Below are 14,785 nucleotides of genomic sequence, written 5' to 3' on the forward strand. Positions count from 1 at the left end.
GGTTTGCAATCCTGCTCTGTACCTGTATATTTGATTGTGAAAAGGGCCAATTGAAATAACCTGAGGTGTGTACGCTTCTTCCTTCAATTTGCGAAGATGATATGGCACCCTATAGATACCGGTAATGCGATTTGAAATAAAATCTTCCTCACGTATTGGTGCAAAAAGTTCTGTGTGATGGTCACGTCGTTAATATTTATTATGAAACTAAGTTCAACTATATTCATGTCTGATTTCACTATGAAAAGGGAAAAAAAATAAAATGTAAATTCTTAAGCAGCATATTAATTGACAAACTTAATATAGTAATAATTAATTAATATACAATGATAATATATTGCAGCATATATAAATAATTATCTTTTTTGGTTTTTTTTTTTTTTTGTTTCAATAGTGAAAATTTAAAGCATGAACTCATTCTATTAAAATTCTACTTCGTCTACTACGTATATTATTACAGAAGAGACCGTGAAAGTCTAGATTTACATCATCATCTTCTTTATATATAAATATATATATATATATATTTTTTTTTTTTCAAAAAAGTGATTTTACTTTTTTAAATTCTCGTTGTCACACATTTGTACTTGTTCTATAAGCATTGTCAAATGAAAAAGACTGTCTAATATCCATAATAACAAAACTCATAAAATAACACTCATGTAAACTAATGAAGAATAGTATACAACACGATGTCGTTAAAAAAAATTATTTACGTTTTATAAACAAGTTCAGCCATTTAAGTTGATCGACGTCGTTTTAGAGAGAGAGAGAGAGAGAGTTCATTTAAGTTTTAAATTAGATTTTAATTGTTGTCTAATTATGCACCACATGTCCTATTTAAATTTTTTTAATTTTGTTCTAAGTGAGTTAATGAGATGCAAAAGGAAAAGGGTCTAATATAAATAAATCATCAAAAGCCCAATAAACAAAAAAAGAAAGAGTAAACTCATGTGTATATCCAAAAGAAATTAAAATGAAAAAAAATAAAAGAGAGAGAGAGAGAGAGAGAGAGAGAGAGAGAGAATATATTTTGAAACCATATATGTGTATAATTGTAATTTTTTTTTAATTGTACCATGTATATGCACGAGTTATACACTAGTTTTATTTAACGGCTTAAGTAACAGAATTAATTATAATAATTACAACATGTTATTTCTTTCTTTAATTAGTAGCTAGTTTAGTCTTTGATTAAAGAGTGGAGGCAGTTATGCCTTATATCCTGCTCTCTTTCTCTCTTCTCACACTAGTTACGACTTAGGAGTGTATATAAGGAAGAAACTAGTTGTTGTTTTTTTTGGTTTAGTGTCATAATATTTAAAAATGAGATAGAGATAGTACCCTAATTCTTAAGATCTTTCTATAAGTGAGTTTTTTATTTTTATTTTTTAATTAATTATTTGTAAGTCAGTTAGTGGCATGTGAATGGTAGAAACTATTTGAAAATAAAAATATTAATTTTTTTTTTCCAACTCTCACGTAGAGGCATTGGTATTCAAATAGGAGAAGTAATATTTCTAATATATATATATATATATATATAACTATGTGTAGTTTTTCTTTTTCTTTTTTAAAATGTAAGATAACACGAAATAATATTTAAAAGTGAGATAGAGATAATGTTCTAATTTTAGAATATTTCTCTATGTAAGAGTTGATAAAAGTTTGAAATTTTGAATTTCAAATAATATGTGGTAATTCATAATGGAGAAGAGAAAAGGAAAAAAACCTAAAACTTAGAAACTTTTTAAAAATAGTAAATTACTATTTTAATTTAAAATTATTTAATTGAAAGATAAGGGATATTTTAGAGAGTTTAAGAATTTTTGTGAGAATATTTTAGTACGCAAAATAATGAAACCCAAATATGAAAATTCTATTCTTAGTAGTATAGATAACAATTCATTACTCATAAATAAAGTTTTGGTATTTCTATTTAGAGATATTGTAAAATTCTTCAACTTATGAAGCAAACCAATCTAATTAAATCTCAAAAATTGATGATAATTAGTCAATAAATTGTGCAATGCATGAAAAAATTTAAAAAATATATATTTTTTATTTACTTTTTATTTTTGTCTAAATAGGAAATTTAATAATTACATTAATCATTCATAGTCATTTATTGTAATTGTGTTTATATGAAACTATCATATCATTTAAAAAAAAAAAAAAAAACGTTGTGGCTATTCTAATAGAAGCACATTTATTATAAAAATTAAATAATCCCCGCCCAAAAATAATAATAATAATAATAATCTCAAAATTGCAAAGATCAACTAATCCCAATTTTGATCAAATCACCTAAGGTTAGTATGGATATGAAGATTTGGTGAATAAGAGATTGGGAAAGATCAATATGATAAGGGAATGTGAATGATATTTATTCATCTTTTCTAAACAGCCAAAACAAATGGGAGGGATATTTATTCCCTTCCTCCGCTACTTGATTTTTAAAACATCTAAATAAAGTAAAGAGTAATCATTCCCTAAGCAATAAATAAATCTACTGAGTGGAGGCTTAAATAATAAATATGATGTCGAAGTAGAGATGTCTACCATGTTAAAGAACTATAAAGGTCATGTTAATGGGTGTCTTTTAGGCAATTGTTAATAAACCATATTAGGAAAATTTTAACGCCACGTTTATTGTAAAATAATTAGGACTTCCTCCTAGTGTGGAATTAGAGTAGTGCTTAAGTGCTTTTGAATTGTTAAGTGCTTTTGAATTGTTGGGATTCGTACTTGTCATAGGTTCATAGCTCAAATCAAATAATTTTGTAAATCAAATGCAAAATATTTGTTTCTGAGCTGGGTATTTTCTGGACTAGTAATTTTTTCTAGGTCTTTGGTGTCATCAGATTTTATTACCACAAAGTAAGTGAATTTTGTTTGATAGACTTTGGGTTTCGTTAACACTTGAATAGGCAAGGAAGACATTGTCGTCGCTAGTAATAGGCGAAGAAAGATTTTACCAATTATTGGCAAAATGAGAAAAAGCATAATTAAAAACATCAAAATCTAAAAAATTNAGTCTTTTTCATTTGACAATGCTTATAGAACAAGTACAAATGTGGACAACGAGAATTTAAAAAAGTAAAATCACTTTTTTGAAGCTGGGCTACTGGGCTAGCCCACTGGGTGCCCATGGGCATAAAAACTAGCTCACGGCCTAACCCACTGGGCTAATGGGCTACCCATGGGCCTTAATAACAACGGGTTGGGCCGCCCATTAGCCCGATGGGCTGCCGGGTTTTTGGGTCGGCCCGTGGGCCATGGGCTATTTGATGACCCTTAAATAGAATGTTTAAATATAGAATCAAATTTAAAATCAATTAAAAATATATATTATAATAATAATGTGTAAATTTGTGAGGCCTACAAAGTTAACGTATCACAATAAGATGTAATTTGTAGAAGCTATGATTCTTATCTGATCTTTGAAATTGAACATATTCTTTGTCCTCCTTTTTAAACAAATACGAGAAGAAATAAATGAAACACTTAAAAATAATTTTTTTTTTATATAAATAATATAGACAAAAGACATAAGGAATGAGGAAGGAAAGAGTAGGAAGACAAGACATAAATTCATATGTTTTTTAATCAAAATTTATTAGGCTAATAACTTCATAAAAGAATCTATATAAAAAATGATGCATTGTCAAATATCAACCTTAACTCCACACCTGTTGTAGTATATAAAATATGAAAAAAGTAACATACTATAAAATGCATTATAAAATTTATCCACCAAATAGAATATAATTATGGTAGGATTAAGCATTGGTTGCATAAGACAGTCTTCATTTAGACCAAGTAAGTGAGTAACTTAAAAAGATTTTAAAACAAACAATAGTATCATATAAAAACAATTAAGACTGAAAACATATTACACAAATTTATAAAATAAATAAAATCTTTTATATTTAATTTTTATTTATGAATAGGTTATTTTATCATTTTTTTTAACGATTTTTATGTAATATAAATGGCTAAAGAGAATACCTATAATTTAAAAATTAAAAACAAATCAAATAAATGATTAATTGAAGCATCATGATATTATTTCTTTTACATAAATTCTCTTTCCCGGTGTTAGCAAAATTAAAAAATAGGAAAATAAACAAAAAAAGGAGACATTGATATTTTATCCTTCCTAAAAATCCGGTTAACCCAATTAACTCATAGTTAAATTATTACTACTTATTATCACATACTTATATACTTTTTATAATTGATTAACCGAGCCTAATTTTATAAGGGACTAGTTAATGTATGCCCTAAAGGTATATATTAATCATCTATTTGATGAAATTTTTATAGTAAATTAAAAAAATTGTTAAAAAGTTTTTCATTTTCTCATAAACAGTTCCTAAAATTGTTTATTAATATATACTTTAAGGACATATATTAGTAAAACTCATTTTACAAAATCTAAAAATGAGTGGCTATGATAATGACATCATTTACGGTATTGAACCATCCAACATTTCAATTAAATTAACCCATTATATACTGCTAGTAAGTAGTAACAGTACCAAATCAAACCACGTAAGTTATAATATTGACTGGCTTAAATCAAAAATAGTACCAAAACTAGAAGTAATGAAAAGTAAAAATGTTAAACGAGAGAGAGATGAGTGTATATCACATCACCGGCTACAATTATACAACCTCGTTATGCCACTGAGGAAAGAAAGCCACCAGCAGAGACCTTTTTCCACTTCGATGGATGAGATACAAATTTGTTTTCTTTGATTACAAAGAAAACTGATACCTCTTTGCATGTGAATACAAGTTTGTCATGCCTCCGAACTGTCACAACACGATTAATTTATAAGGAAGAAATTTGGATATTTTAGTTATTATTTTAAAATGAAATTTCAATTTTCCATGAAGGAAAGAATATGCCTTTCTTAACGTCAATAGTTTCATAAACACCAAGATCGAAACAAGAACCTGTTTCTTTCTTAACTTAAAATATATATAACATACCTAAATTTATTATAAAAAAAAATTCAAAATGTAATTCAATTCACCATGAAGCAAAGAATATGTATTTTTCGGAACATTAAGGAAGGAATATTTCATAAACACCAATATCGAAACAAGAACCTGTTTCTTTCTTAACTTAAAATAAATATAACATACCTAAATTTATAAAAAAAAAAATTGAAAATGTAATTTAACTCACCATGAAGCAAAGAATATTTATTTTTCGGAACATTAAGGAAGGAATATTTCATAAACACCAAGATCGAAACAAGAACCTATTTCTTTCTGTAAGGGACATATTTTTATGTAATTAGCATATCCTTTGACAAAACGCACTTTACTGATATTTGGGTAAATCTAAGTAGGTTCAAGATGATCATTACAAATTGTTACATTGAAGACATGAAGATTACTCAAGAACTGCTCAAGAAAAGTGCAATCTGCAGGTCTAGATACCTCCTTGACAGAAGCTCGATCTATCGAGATTCATTAAAACTCAACACATGTCTCAATTTGTCGAATTTATGGGATTCAAACTATAACCAACAATGTTTTTATTCTAAAATGCTATTTGTTTATGAGTTTGTATAATCCTTATTGGACTAGGAAACTCTAAGGTTTTTGTATACCTATTTGGAATAGGAGAGCCCATGGAGCTCCTATTTAAACAAGGTGGTGGAAAAAGAGAAACCTAATCTTAGAAAGTTTCATAAGGTTTTCTTTTTGAAACCCTAGCCTCCTCCTACAGAAGAAAGAGTTCTTGCTGCGTTTCTTGTACACCTTTAGGTTCTTTAACCAAGCAAAGTCTCTTGCACCAACATTGAAGATCTTATTAGTGTTTCTATGTGAAGTTGCTAAAAATCAACTACAACAATCAAAGGATTGCTGTAGAGTTAGTCACATATTGGGATTTGTGTAAAAGAGTTAGTCATGTACTGAGATTCGTGCATCATTAGTGGCGTCATATACTAGAAAGTTCAGAGGTTCTGAAGCGGTAGAAGGTTTCCGCTGTAAGTTCATCTGCGGGGTTTGTAGAGTGTAGGGACAAATGTTTTGTACTAAATCTAAAACTTCTCTTTAATATAGTGAATTGCTTTTTGGGAAGGTTTTCCCCCAGGTTTTTTACTGTGAAATTAGTTTATTTCATTGGTTTTCCTAAGTCATTATATCTTGTCTTATGTACTATTCTGCCATGCTTGATAATGACATGATATTGATGTTTGTTTGTTTGAACAAGTTTTATTCATTATAGATCTAATTAATAACTTGGATTTAAAACTTGTTAATTCTATCAACTAGTAACTTGGGTAATTAATTAATTTGAAAGGGGTCAATACATTTTTGCCTTATCACTTTCTTAACTTAAAATATATATCATACCTAAATTTAAAAAAAAAAAAAAATTTAAATGTAATTTAACTCACCACGAAGCAAAGAATATGTATTTTTCGGAACATTAAGGATGGAATATATCTCTTAAAATCAATAATTTCTTTAATACTAAGACCCAAACAACATTATCGAAAGAATGTCTTTCTTAACATCAGTGTTAGGATTCTACTATTAGCCCATTTCATGACTTTTTTGTATCGTGAAAAATACGATACCTGATCGTATCAAAAAAAAAAAAAAAAAAATTTAATGTTATGGGTTAGCATTGGGTATGTCTATCTGTCTACTCATTTTGATTCGATCATTGAATATATGCTAGTGATTATAAGGGGGAGTTTTATAGATCCTCTGAGCTGACCCTCGTAGCTCTTGTTGCTAAAAGGGCATTTCTGGCCATACCTTCACAAATAGATAATTTTCAAGGGCATTTCATGGTCATTGCCAAACAAATTTACCCTCACAACTATACTACCAAACGACGAGAAAAGTTGACAACTTATTTTTTGCTAGAGGATGCACTTTTCATTAACAATTATTTGTGAGGCCTTTATGCCCTCACAGTTAGTTATACATTTGCAAATTTCAAATTAAAGACTTCCTTTTTAGAGACAAATAATGGTGTCACTAAAAATTATCTATGATGGCCTTTTTAGCCCTTACAATTAGTTATTTGCAAATTTTAAATTGAATGACGAGTAATTTTTAATGACAAAAAATGGCATAGTTGAAATTTTATATGAGGGAATTTATGCTTTCGCAAATAGTGGTGATATTAAGCTGTCACTTAAAACATCTTTGTGAGAAGTTAAACAACATTGCTATATTTTTTATTGTGAAGGATGTTATTGTCACTATGAAGTTATTTATGTCCAAATTACTGTCTCATCGATAATGATGATTAATGATACAGAAAATCGTTAGTTAAACTCCTCGTTAATACAAATGGACGAAAGCGTTGGATTCGTTTAGAGGCAAACCTACAATAAGATATGAAATAAAGAAAAAGAAATACATCGGTGTGGTGTGTGCCAAAGGGACTCCGATGATTAAGTTAAAATTCAATTGAAGTATATTACAAAAGAATTCAACTTGGGAATAGTTTTTGGGATGAGAATTGTCTACCTCTATCCTTTTGGTTTGTGTGGGTTTTTATAACCCTTGTCTTCATTGTCTAAAGAAATATCTGCATTTATGGGATATGGAGCCGTTAGTATTGATAGTTGGCTTTTATTGCCTGCCAACGACTATTCATCCGTTGGTGCCCAACTGCCACGGTACATAAAAAAGAGCCTAATTACATGCTCAAAGTGCATGTGATGGGTCTAAAATATATAAATTAATCTTTAAAGTCCTAAATTTCGCTCTTGCTTTCCATAAAAATAAATTTAAAAAAAAATAAAATAAAAAAAAATAAGGCTCGCTCTTGCTGTGGAGAGGAAGACTACAAAAGTGGGCTACGGTTGTTTGAAACAAAGAAAGAAAAGAGAAAAGTAGAATGGCGATGGAGTAAAAAATAAAAATAAAAAAAAGAAGGAACTAGGGGTGTGACAAGACTTTAGGTAGGTCTCATTATTTTTAGGTATTTATTAAAATGCAAGTCATAAATTGAAAATATGAAAAAACAAAAAAAAAAATTTCAATTCTCATCACTCTAACTCATTTTTTTGAGTTTTGAATGATGAGAACAACACTCAAAAATCTTGCCAAACAACAATTCTCTTGTGGGTCTCACATGTTTTGGATTATAGGTAACTCACTTTTCACCCAATCCAAACACCCTTTAAAACTTTAAGGTGCAAAATTCAAACATTTTCAAACTTTAGAGATATAGACGTAGTTTGCAAGTTGGCCAAGATAAAATTAAGAACGAAAATTAGGTAGCAAATAATATATATATATAAATATATATATATTTGTGAAAGAATAATGCTTGTGTTTGAAGTTTTGAAAAAGTGTGCTTAACTAGCTAGTTGGAGGTTTTGGGTCCACCGAAGTCGATCCAGTCCACAGAGTGTGATTTTGTGGCAAGAAATTGTGTTATCTGACGGATAAGAATCCTATTAGAGTTACTAGGAACCACGTACTTTTTCTCTAGTCTTGAAACATACACAAGGAAAGATAATTTTTGGTTTTCCTCTAAGCATAGGCTTTGGGTATTACAAACACAAAGAGTTAGATTTGGTGAAGATCTTGGGTGAGTTCGTACTAATTCTTCTATAGAAGATATTATTATATGTCAAGTTAAGCATAAACTTGAGTATATATGGTAATTGTATATATAAAAGTGAATTTATTCAAAGTATGTTACGTAGTTTTGAGCGAAAATTTTTCACCCAAAATTTTGTGCTATTGTGAGTGATTTTTATCTTGGCTTAGAAATTTTGGTAATAATATATATTTGTTTTGGAATTAATTAAAATTCTAGTTTTGTTATTATTATTATTTTTATATTTTCTTATCCAACATGAGGACGCTGGCGTTAAGGCTAAGTACGGTAAAGGCACCAACATTATCTTAATATTCATTTGTAAGATATGCAGAGAGTTCAATCACCAACAAAGAAATTCAAGAACAAAGATACTAAGTTAGCTATGTACAAAATGAAAGGAGCTTTATTGCTTTCATATCAATGTGCGCTCGCCAGGGTGCAACATCTGTCAAAGATTAGACGCAAATGACCTAATGCTAATAGCTAATGGAGGTCGCAGTGTTAAAGAGATGGGTCAAATGCCCTTCTTGCAAGTATATTTACCCATTTGTCCTTTTCTTAGTGCAGGTTTGTGATTTTGCATTCTTTACTCTCTAAGGCCCAAATTCATTGGATATTGGGATTATTGGGCCTTGTTCGTGGATCCATATTTTATATGAAAAATTTGGGGGCAACATTGAGTCATGTGACTCGTTTGAAGTTTAAATTATACACTGAAGAGATTCCTACAAATAGGTTTGAAGACCTTGTTTGCATGAATCCTAGCAATTAATAATGGTTGGCTTTAAGACATCCAAGCAATTTGCTCAAACAACAAATTTTATTGGCTGAGTATACAGGACTAGTTTACAAGGATGATGAGGACACACAATAATAATGTATTTGACAATAATAGCTAAAGATGAGAAGTTTGACACAAAGAAATCAAACCATCTGAAATTACAATAGCTTAAAACCTATAATACTTGGCGGATAGAACACACGGTTTGTATGATAGTTAGAGCGAGAAGGATAGCAACAGCCATGGTAGAAGCAGTTGTACAAGGAGTGCTAAAATAATCTTGCTTTAGTATTGCCTTCCATATGTGCCAACGGTCCTTATAGAATGCATTCAAACTTTCGCAGAGTTTACAATATTCAGTGCCTAGACCTACCCATAAGATATTTTTGTGAAGATTGTTAACAATCAATGTTGCTTCATTGTTATCCCCTAGATAATTATCCACGATTCCATTATCACAAAGTAAATCCATATCTTTGGTAGTATTTACAAGGAAATCCAACATGAAAAAGTAATCGGTAACATATCCATTTTTTATGTAACGAGTTTGCTCTAATGCCATAATGTTTCGAATAAGAGCTTCCGTTGTATCATAAAATTCTAAGCATGGGATTTCCAGCACTCCATTTTCAAATTTCAAGCCAACTAAACATTTATTTGAACTCACCTTAAACTTGACTCCTGCCTGTTGCAGCTGGGTCGCAGAGTACAAAAGTTTAACCTTTTTATTGCCTCTTTGGGGTAGCTGAGTGGATGAAGGCCAAAGTGATTGTGGTAGAAGAAAGGTTCTAAGCAGATCCGTGAAGTGTTGTATTTTCACATCAGAGTTCTCATGGCTTATGTTTTGAACATTGAAGTCCTTAAAGAATTCAAATGTAAGTTGACGTACAGAAAGGACACCGGAGTACATGGGAGATGCATATTGGAACATTTCTTCAAGAAAAAAGAATGGAAGCTGATTTTCAAGTAATAACAAGTCATTGATTACCGTTGGGAGTAGAAATGATTCCTTGAACATGGGATCTTCACTTGGCCAAATATTCGAATGGCATCTTAGGAATAGCTCCAAAATGAAGAAGGCATCCTCCAAGGCAAGTTTTGACAACCTAGCATCATTTAGCGTAATAGTTCCTCCGTAGAACTCGCGAATTTGTTTCATCGTCTGTTCAGGAATAGTTGGTAAAGGTTTTTCTACATTAACCCTGTTTTCGCTTTCGGCAGTGACCCGTTGCCAGAAACTGTTGGAATATTCCTCTTTTAGAACTTGCATGGTTTGCAATCTTTCGCTGTTTTTGTAATCGCGAAAAATGCCAAATGACATTTGAACGTGAAAAGGGCCAATTGAAAGAACCTGAGGTCTGTACGCTTCTTCATTCAATTTGCGAAGATGATATGGCACCCTATAGATACCGGTAATGCTATTTGAAATTTCAATATCATGTCTTGTTGGAGATGCCATATCCGCTTTTTTTTTTTTTTTAGAGAAGGAAAAAAAAAAAAAAAGCGTTATGACAATGTCAAGAGCCATTAGCGTTAGAAACACATGTTATGACTTGCACGGTGCACAAAAACTTTATAATCTTTTTTGAGAGAGGCAAATAGTGCGAATGGAACTAATTTAAAAATAAAAGTCCTGTGTGATCCATGTGTGATGTTCACTCCATAAAAGTCCTGTGTGATTCATGTGTGATGTTCACGTCATTAATATTTATGAAACTAATTTCAACCATATTCATCTCTGATTTCACTATGAAGAGGGAAAAAATAAAATAAAATAAAATGTAAATTCTTAAGCAACATATTAATTGACAAACTTAATATAGCAATTAATTAATATCTATAATATATATAAAAAGATTCCTCTCTTTTACCTAGACTTTTATATGATTCAAAAATACCTTCATTAATGAATGGTAACTTTATTAAAAGTATGGTCATAAATGTCAAATAAGGCCAAATTTGCCCTTATTTTTAACAGAGGTGGGTTGGGGAAGTTAAATAGAGTAAATCTCAGGTGAGTAGAGTAACATTTTTCAAACTACAAGTAGGCAATGTGAATTCGAGCCAAACCACATGTGGGTTTAGTGTAATTACCCTATATATATATATATAACAGTGTGTATTTTTTATTTTAAAAAATAAAAGATGTAAAGTAACATGAAATAATATTTAAAAGTGAGATAGAGATAATGTCCTAATTTTAGGATCTTTCTCCATATGAGAGTTGTTAAAAAGTTTGAAATTTTAAATTTAAAATAAAATGTGATAATTCGTAATGGAGAAGAGAAAGAAAAAACCCTAAAACTTAGAAACTTTTTAAAAATAAGAAATTACTCTTTTAATTTTGTTTTTTAATTTAAAATTATTTAACTAAAAGATAAGTAGTAATTTAAAAAGTTTAAGAATTTTTGTGAGAATATTTTAGTACGTAAAATGATGAAACCTAAATAGGGGATTTCTGTTGTTAGTAGTATAGATAACAATTTATTACACATAAATAAAATTTGGTATTTCTATTTAGAGAGATTGTAAAATTCTTCAACTTATGAAGCAAGCCAATCTAATTAAATCTCAAAAATTGATGATAATTAGTCAATAAACTATGCAATGCATGGAAAAATTTAATAAAAATATATTTCTTATTTACTTTTTATTTTTTGTCTAAATAAGAAATTTAATAATTACATTAATCATTGATAGTCATTTATTGTAATTGTGCTTACATGAAACTAACTATCATATCATTTAATCTCAGAATTGCAAAGATCAACTAATCCCAATCTTGATCAAATCACCTAATTAAGGTTAGTATGGATATGGAGATTTGGTGAATAAGAGATTGGGAAAGATCAATATGATAAGGGAATGTGAATGATATTTATTTATCTTTTCTAAACAGCCAAAAGAAATGGGAGGGATATTTATTTCCCTTTCCCACTACTTAATTTTTAAAACATCCAAATAAAGTAAAGGGTAACCATTCTCTAAGCAATAAATGAATCTACAGAGTGGAGGCTTAAATATAAATACAATGTCAAAGTAGAAATGTCTACCACGTCAAAAAATTATAAAGATCATGTTAACGGGTGCCTTTAGAGCAATTTTTAATAAACTATATTAGAAAAGTTTTAACATCAACTTTTATTATACAATAATTAAGACTTCCTTCTAGTGTGGAATTAGAGTAGTGCTTAAGTGCTTTTGAATTGTTGGGATTCGTAATCATCATAGAATCATAGCTCAAATCAAAGAATTTTGTAAATCAAAAGCAAGATATTTGTTTCTGAGCTGGGTATTTTCTGGACAAGTAATTTTTTCTAGGTCTTTGGTGTCATCAGATTTTATTACCACAAAGTAAGTGAATTTTGTTTGATAGACTTTGTGTTTCTTTAACACTTGAATAGGCGAAGAAGACATTGTCGTCGCTAGTAATAGGCGAAGAAAGATTTTACCAATTATTGGCAAAATGAGAAAAAGCATAATTAAAAACATTAAAATCTAAAAAATTGCTTGAACCACCGTACCCTTACCTCTAGCGTTACAAGTGCCACTCAGAGCCATGAGATTGTGACGTGAAAACCACTCTGAGCAGGTCGAGTGACAAAAGAAATACTGTGCACAAACAGAGAGCAAGTTTATTAAAGAGGATGGAATGATTTCTCCAATTCTACCATATTATATATAAATATATAAAATGATGTCACCGAATTCTAATAGAATGTTTAAATATAGAATCGAATTTAAAATCAATTAAATATATTATAATAATAATGTGTAAATTTGTGAGGCCCACAAAGTTAACGTATCACGATATTATAAGATGTAATTTGTAAAAGCTATGATCCTCATCTGATCTTCGAAATAGAACATGTTCTTTGTCCTCCTTTTATAGAAATATGAGAAGAAATAAATGCAACACTTAAAAATAAAAAGTTAAAACAACACAGAGATTCATATGTTGTTAATCAAAATTTATTAGGCTAATAATTTCATAGAAAATCTATATAAAAAAATGATGCATTATCAAATATCAACCTTAACTGCACACCTGTTGCAGTATAAAATATGAAATAAAGTAACATACTATAAAATGCATTATAAAATTTATCCACCAAATAGACATATATAATTATGGTAGGATTAAGCATTGGTTGCATAAGACCGTCTTCATTTAGTCCAGATAAGTGAGTAACTTAAACAGATTTTAAAACAAACAATAGTATCATATAAAAGCAATTAAGACTGAAATCATATTACACAAATTTATAAAATAAAATAAAATCTTTTATATTTAATTTTTATTTATGAATAGGTTATTTTATCATATTTTTTTTTAACGATTTTTATGTAATATAAATGGCTAAAGAGAATACCTACAATATAAAAATTAAAAAGAAATAAAATAAATGATTGATTGATGCATCATGATATTATTTCTTTTACATAAATTCTCTTTCCCGTTGTTAGCAAAATAAAAAATAAAAAAAATAGGAAAAGAAACAAAAACAGAGACATTGATATTTTATTCATACTAAAAATCGGGCTAACCCAATTAACTCATAGTTAAATTAGTACTACTTATTTCACATACTTATATACTTTTATAATTGATTAACTGAGTCTAATTTTATAAGGGTCTAGTTAATGTATGCTCTAAAGGCATACATTAATCATCTATTTTATGAAACTTTTATAGTAAATTAAAAAAAATTGTTAAAATTTTTTTCATTTTCTCATAAAGAATTCCTAAAATTGTTTATTAATATATAGCTTAAGGACATATATATATTAGTAAAACTCATTTTACAAAGTCTAAAAATGAGTGGCTATGATAATGACATCATTTACGGTATTGAACCATCCAACATTTCAATTAAATTAACCCATTACATACTGCTAGTTACAGTACCAAATCAAACCACGTAAGTTATAATATTGACTGGCTTAAATCAAAAATAGTACCAAAACTAGAAATAATGAAAACTAAAAATGTTAAACGAGAGAGAGATGAGTGTATATCACATCACCGGCTACAATTATGCAACCTCGTTATGCCACTGAGGAAAGAAAGCCACCAGCAGAGACCTTTTTCCACTTCGATGGATGAGATACAAATTTTTTTATTTTTTTTTTATTTTTTATTATTACAGAAAACTGTTACCCCTTTGCATGTGAATACAAATTTGTTATGCCTCCTAACTGTCACAACACGATGAATTTATAAGCAAGAAATTTGGATATTTTAGTTATTATTTTAAAATGAAATTTTAATTTTCCATGAAAGAAAGAATATGTCTTTGTTAACAACAATAATTTAATAATTACAAGTTGCAAGCAACATTAAGGAAAGAAGATGCCTTTCTTAACGTCAATAGTTTCATAAACACCAAGATCGAAACAAG

The 14,785-nt window shown here is 29.2% G+C and overlaps 1 protein-coding gene across 1 annotated transcript; it reads right to left on the reverse strand.

Moving 5' to 3' along the window:
- Positions 1-9,409: 9,409 nt before the first annotated feature.
- On the reverse strand, positions 9,410-14,570 carry LOC112036174 (UPF0481 protein At3g47200). Its single transcript, XM_065778003.1, has 3 exons — positions 14,411-14,570; positions 12,914-12,995; positions 9,410-10,847 (listed from the first exon to the last, which is right to left on the reverse strand). The coding sequence occupies exons 2-3, from the start codon at positions 12,942-12,944 to the stop codon at positions 9,559-9,561; spliced, it is 1,320 nt and encodes a 439-aa protein (XP_065634075.1). The 5' UTR covers positions 12,945-12,995; positions 14,411-14,570; the 3' UTR covers positions 9,410-9,558.
- Between the last annotated feature and the right edge of the window lie 215 nt (positions 14,571-14,785).

The sequence above is a fragment of the Quercus suber genome, unplaced genomic scaffold (genome assembly GCF_002906115.3).
Source record: "Quercus suber isolate HL8 unplaced genomic scaffold, Cork oak 2.0 scaffold_171, whole genome shotgun sequence".
Lineage (NCBI taxonomy): Eukaryota > Viridiplantae > Streptophyta > Magnoliopsida > Fagales > Fagaceae > Quercus > Quercus suber.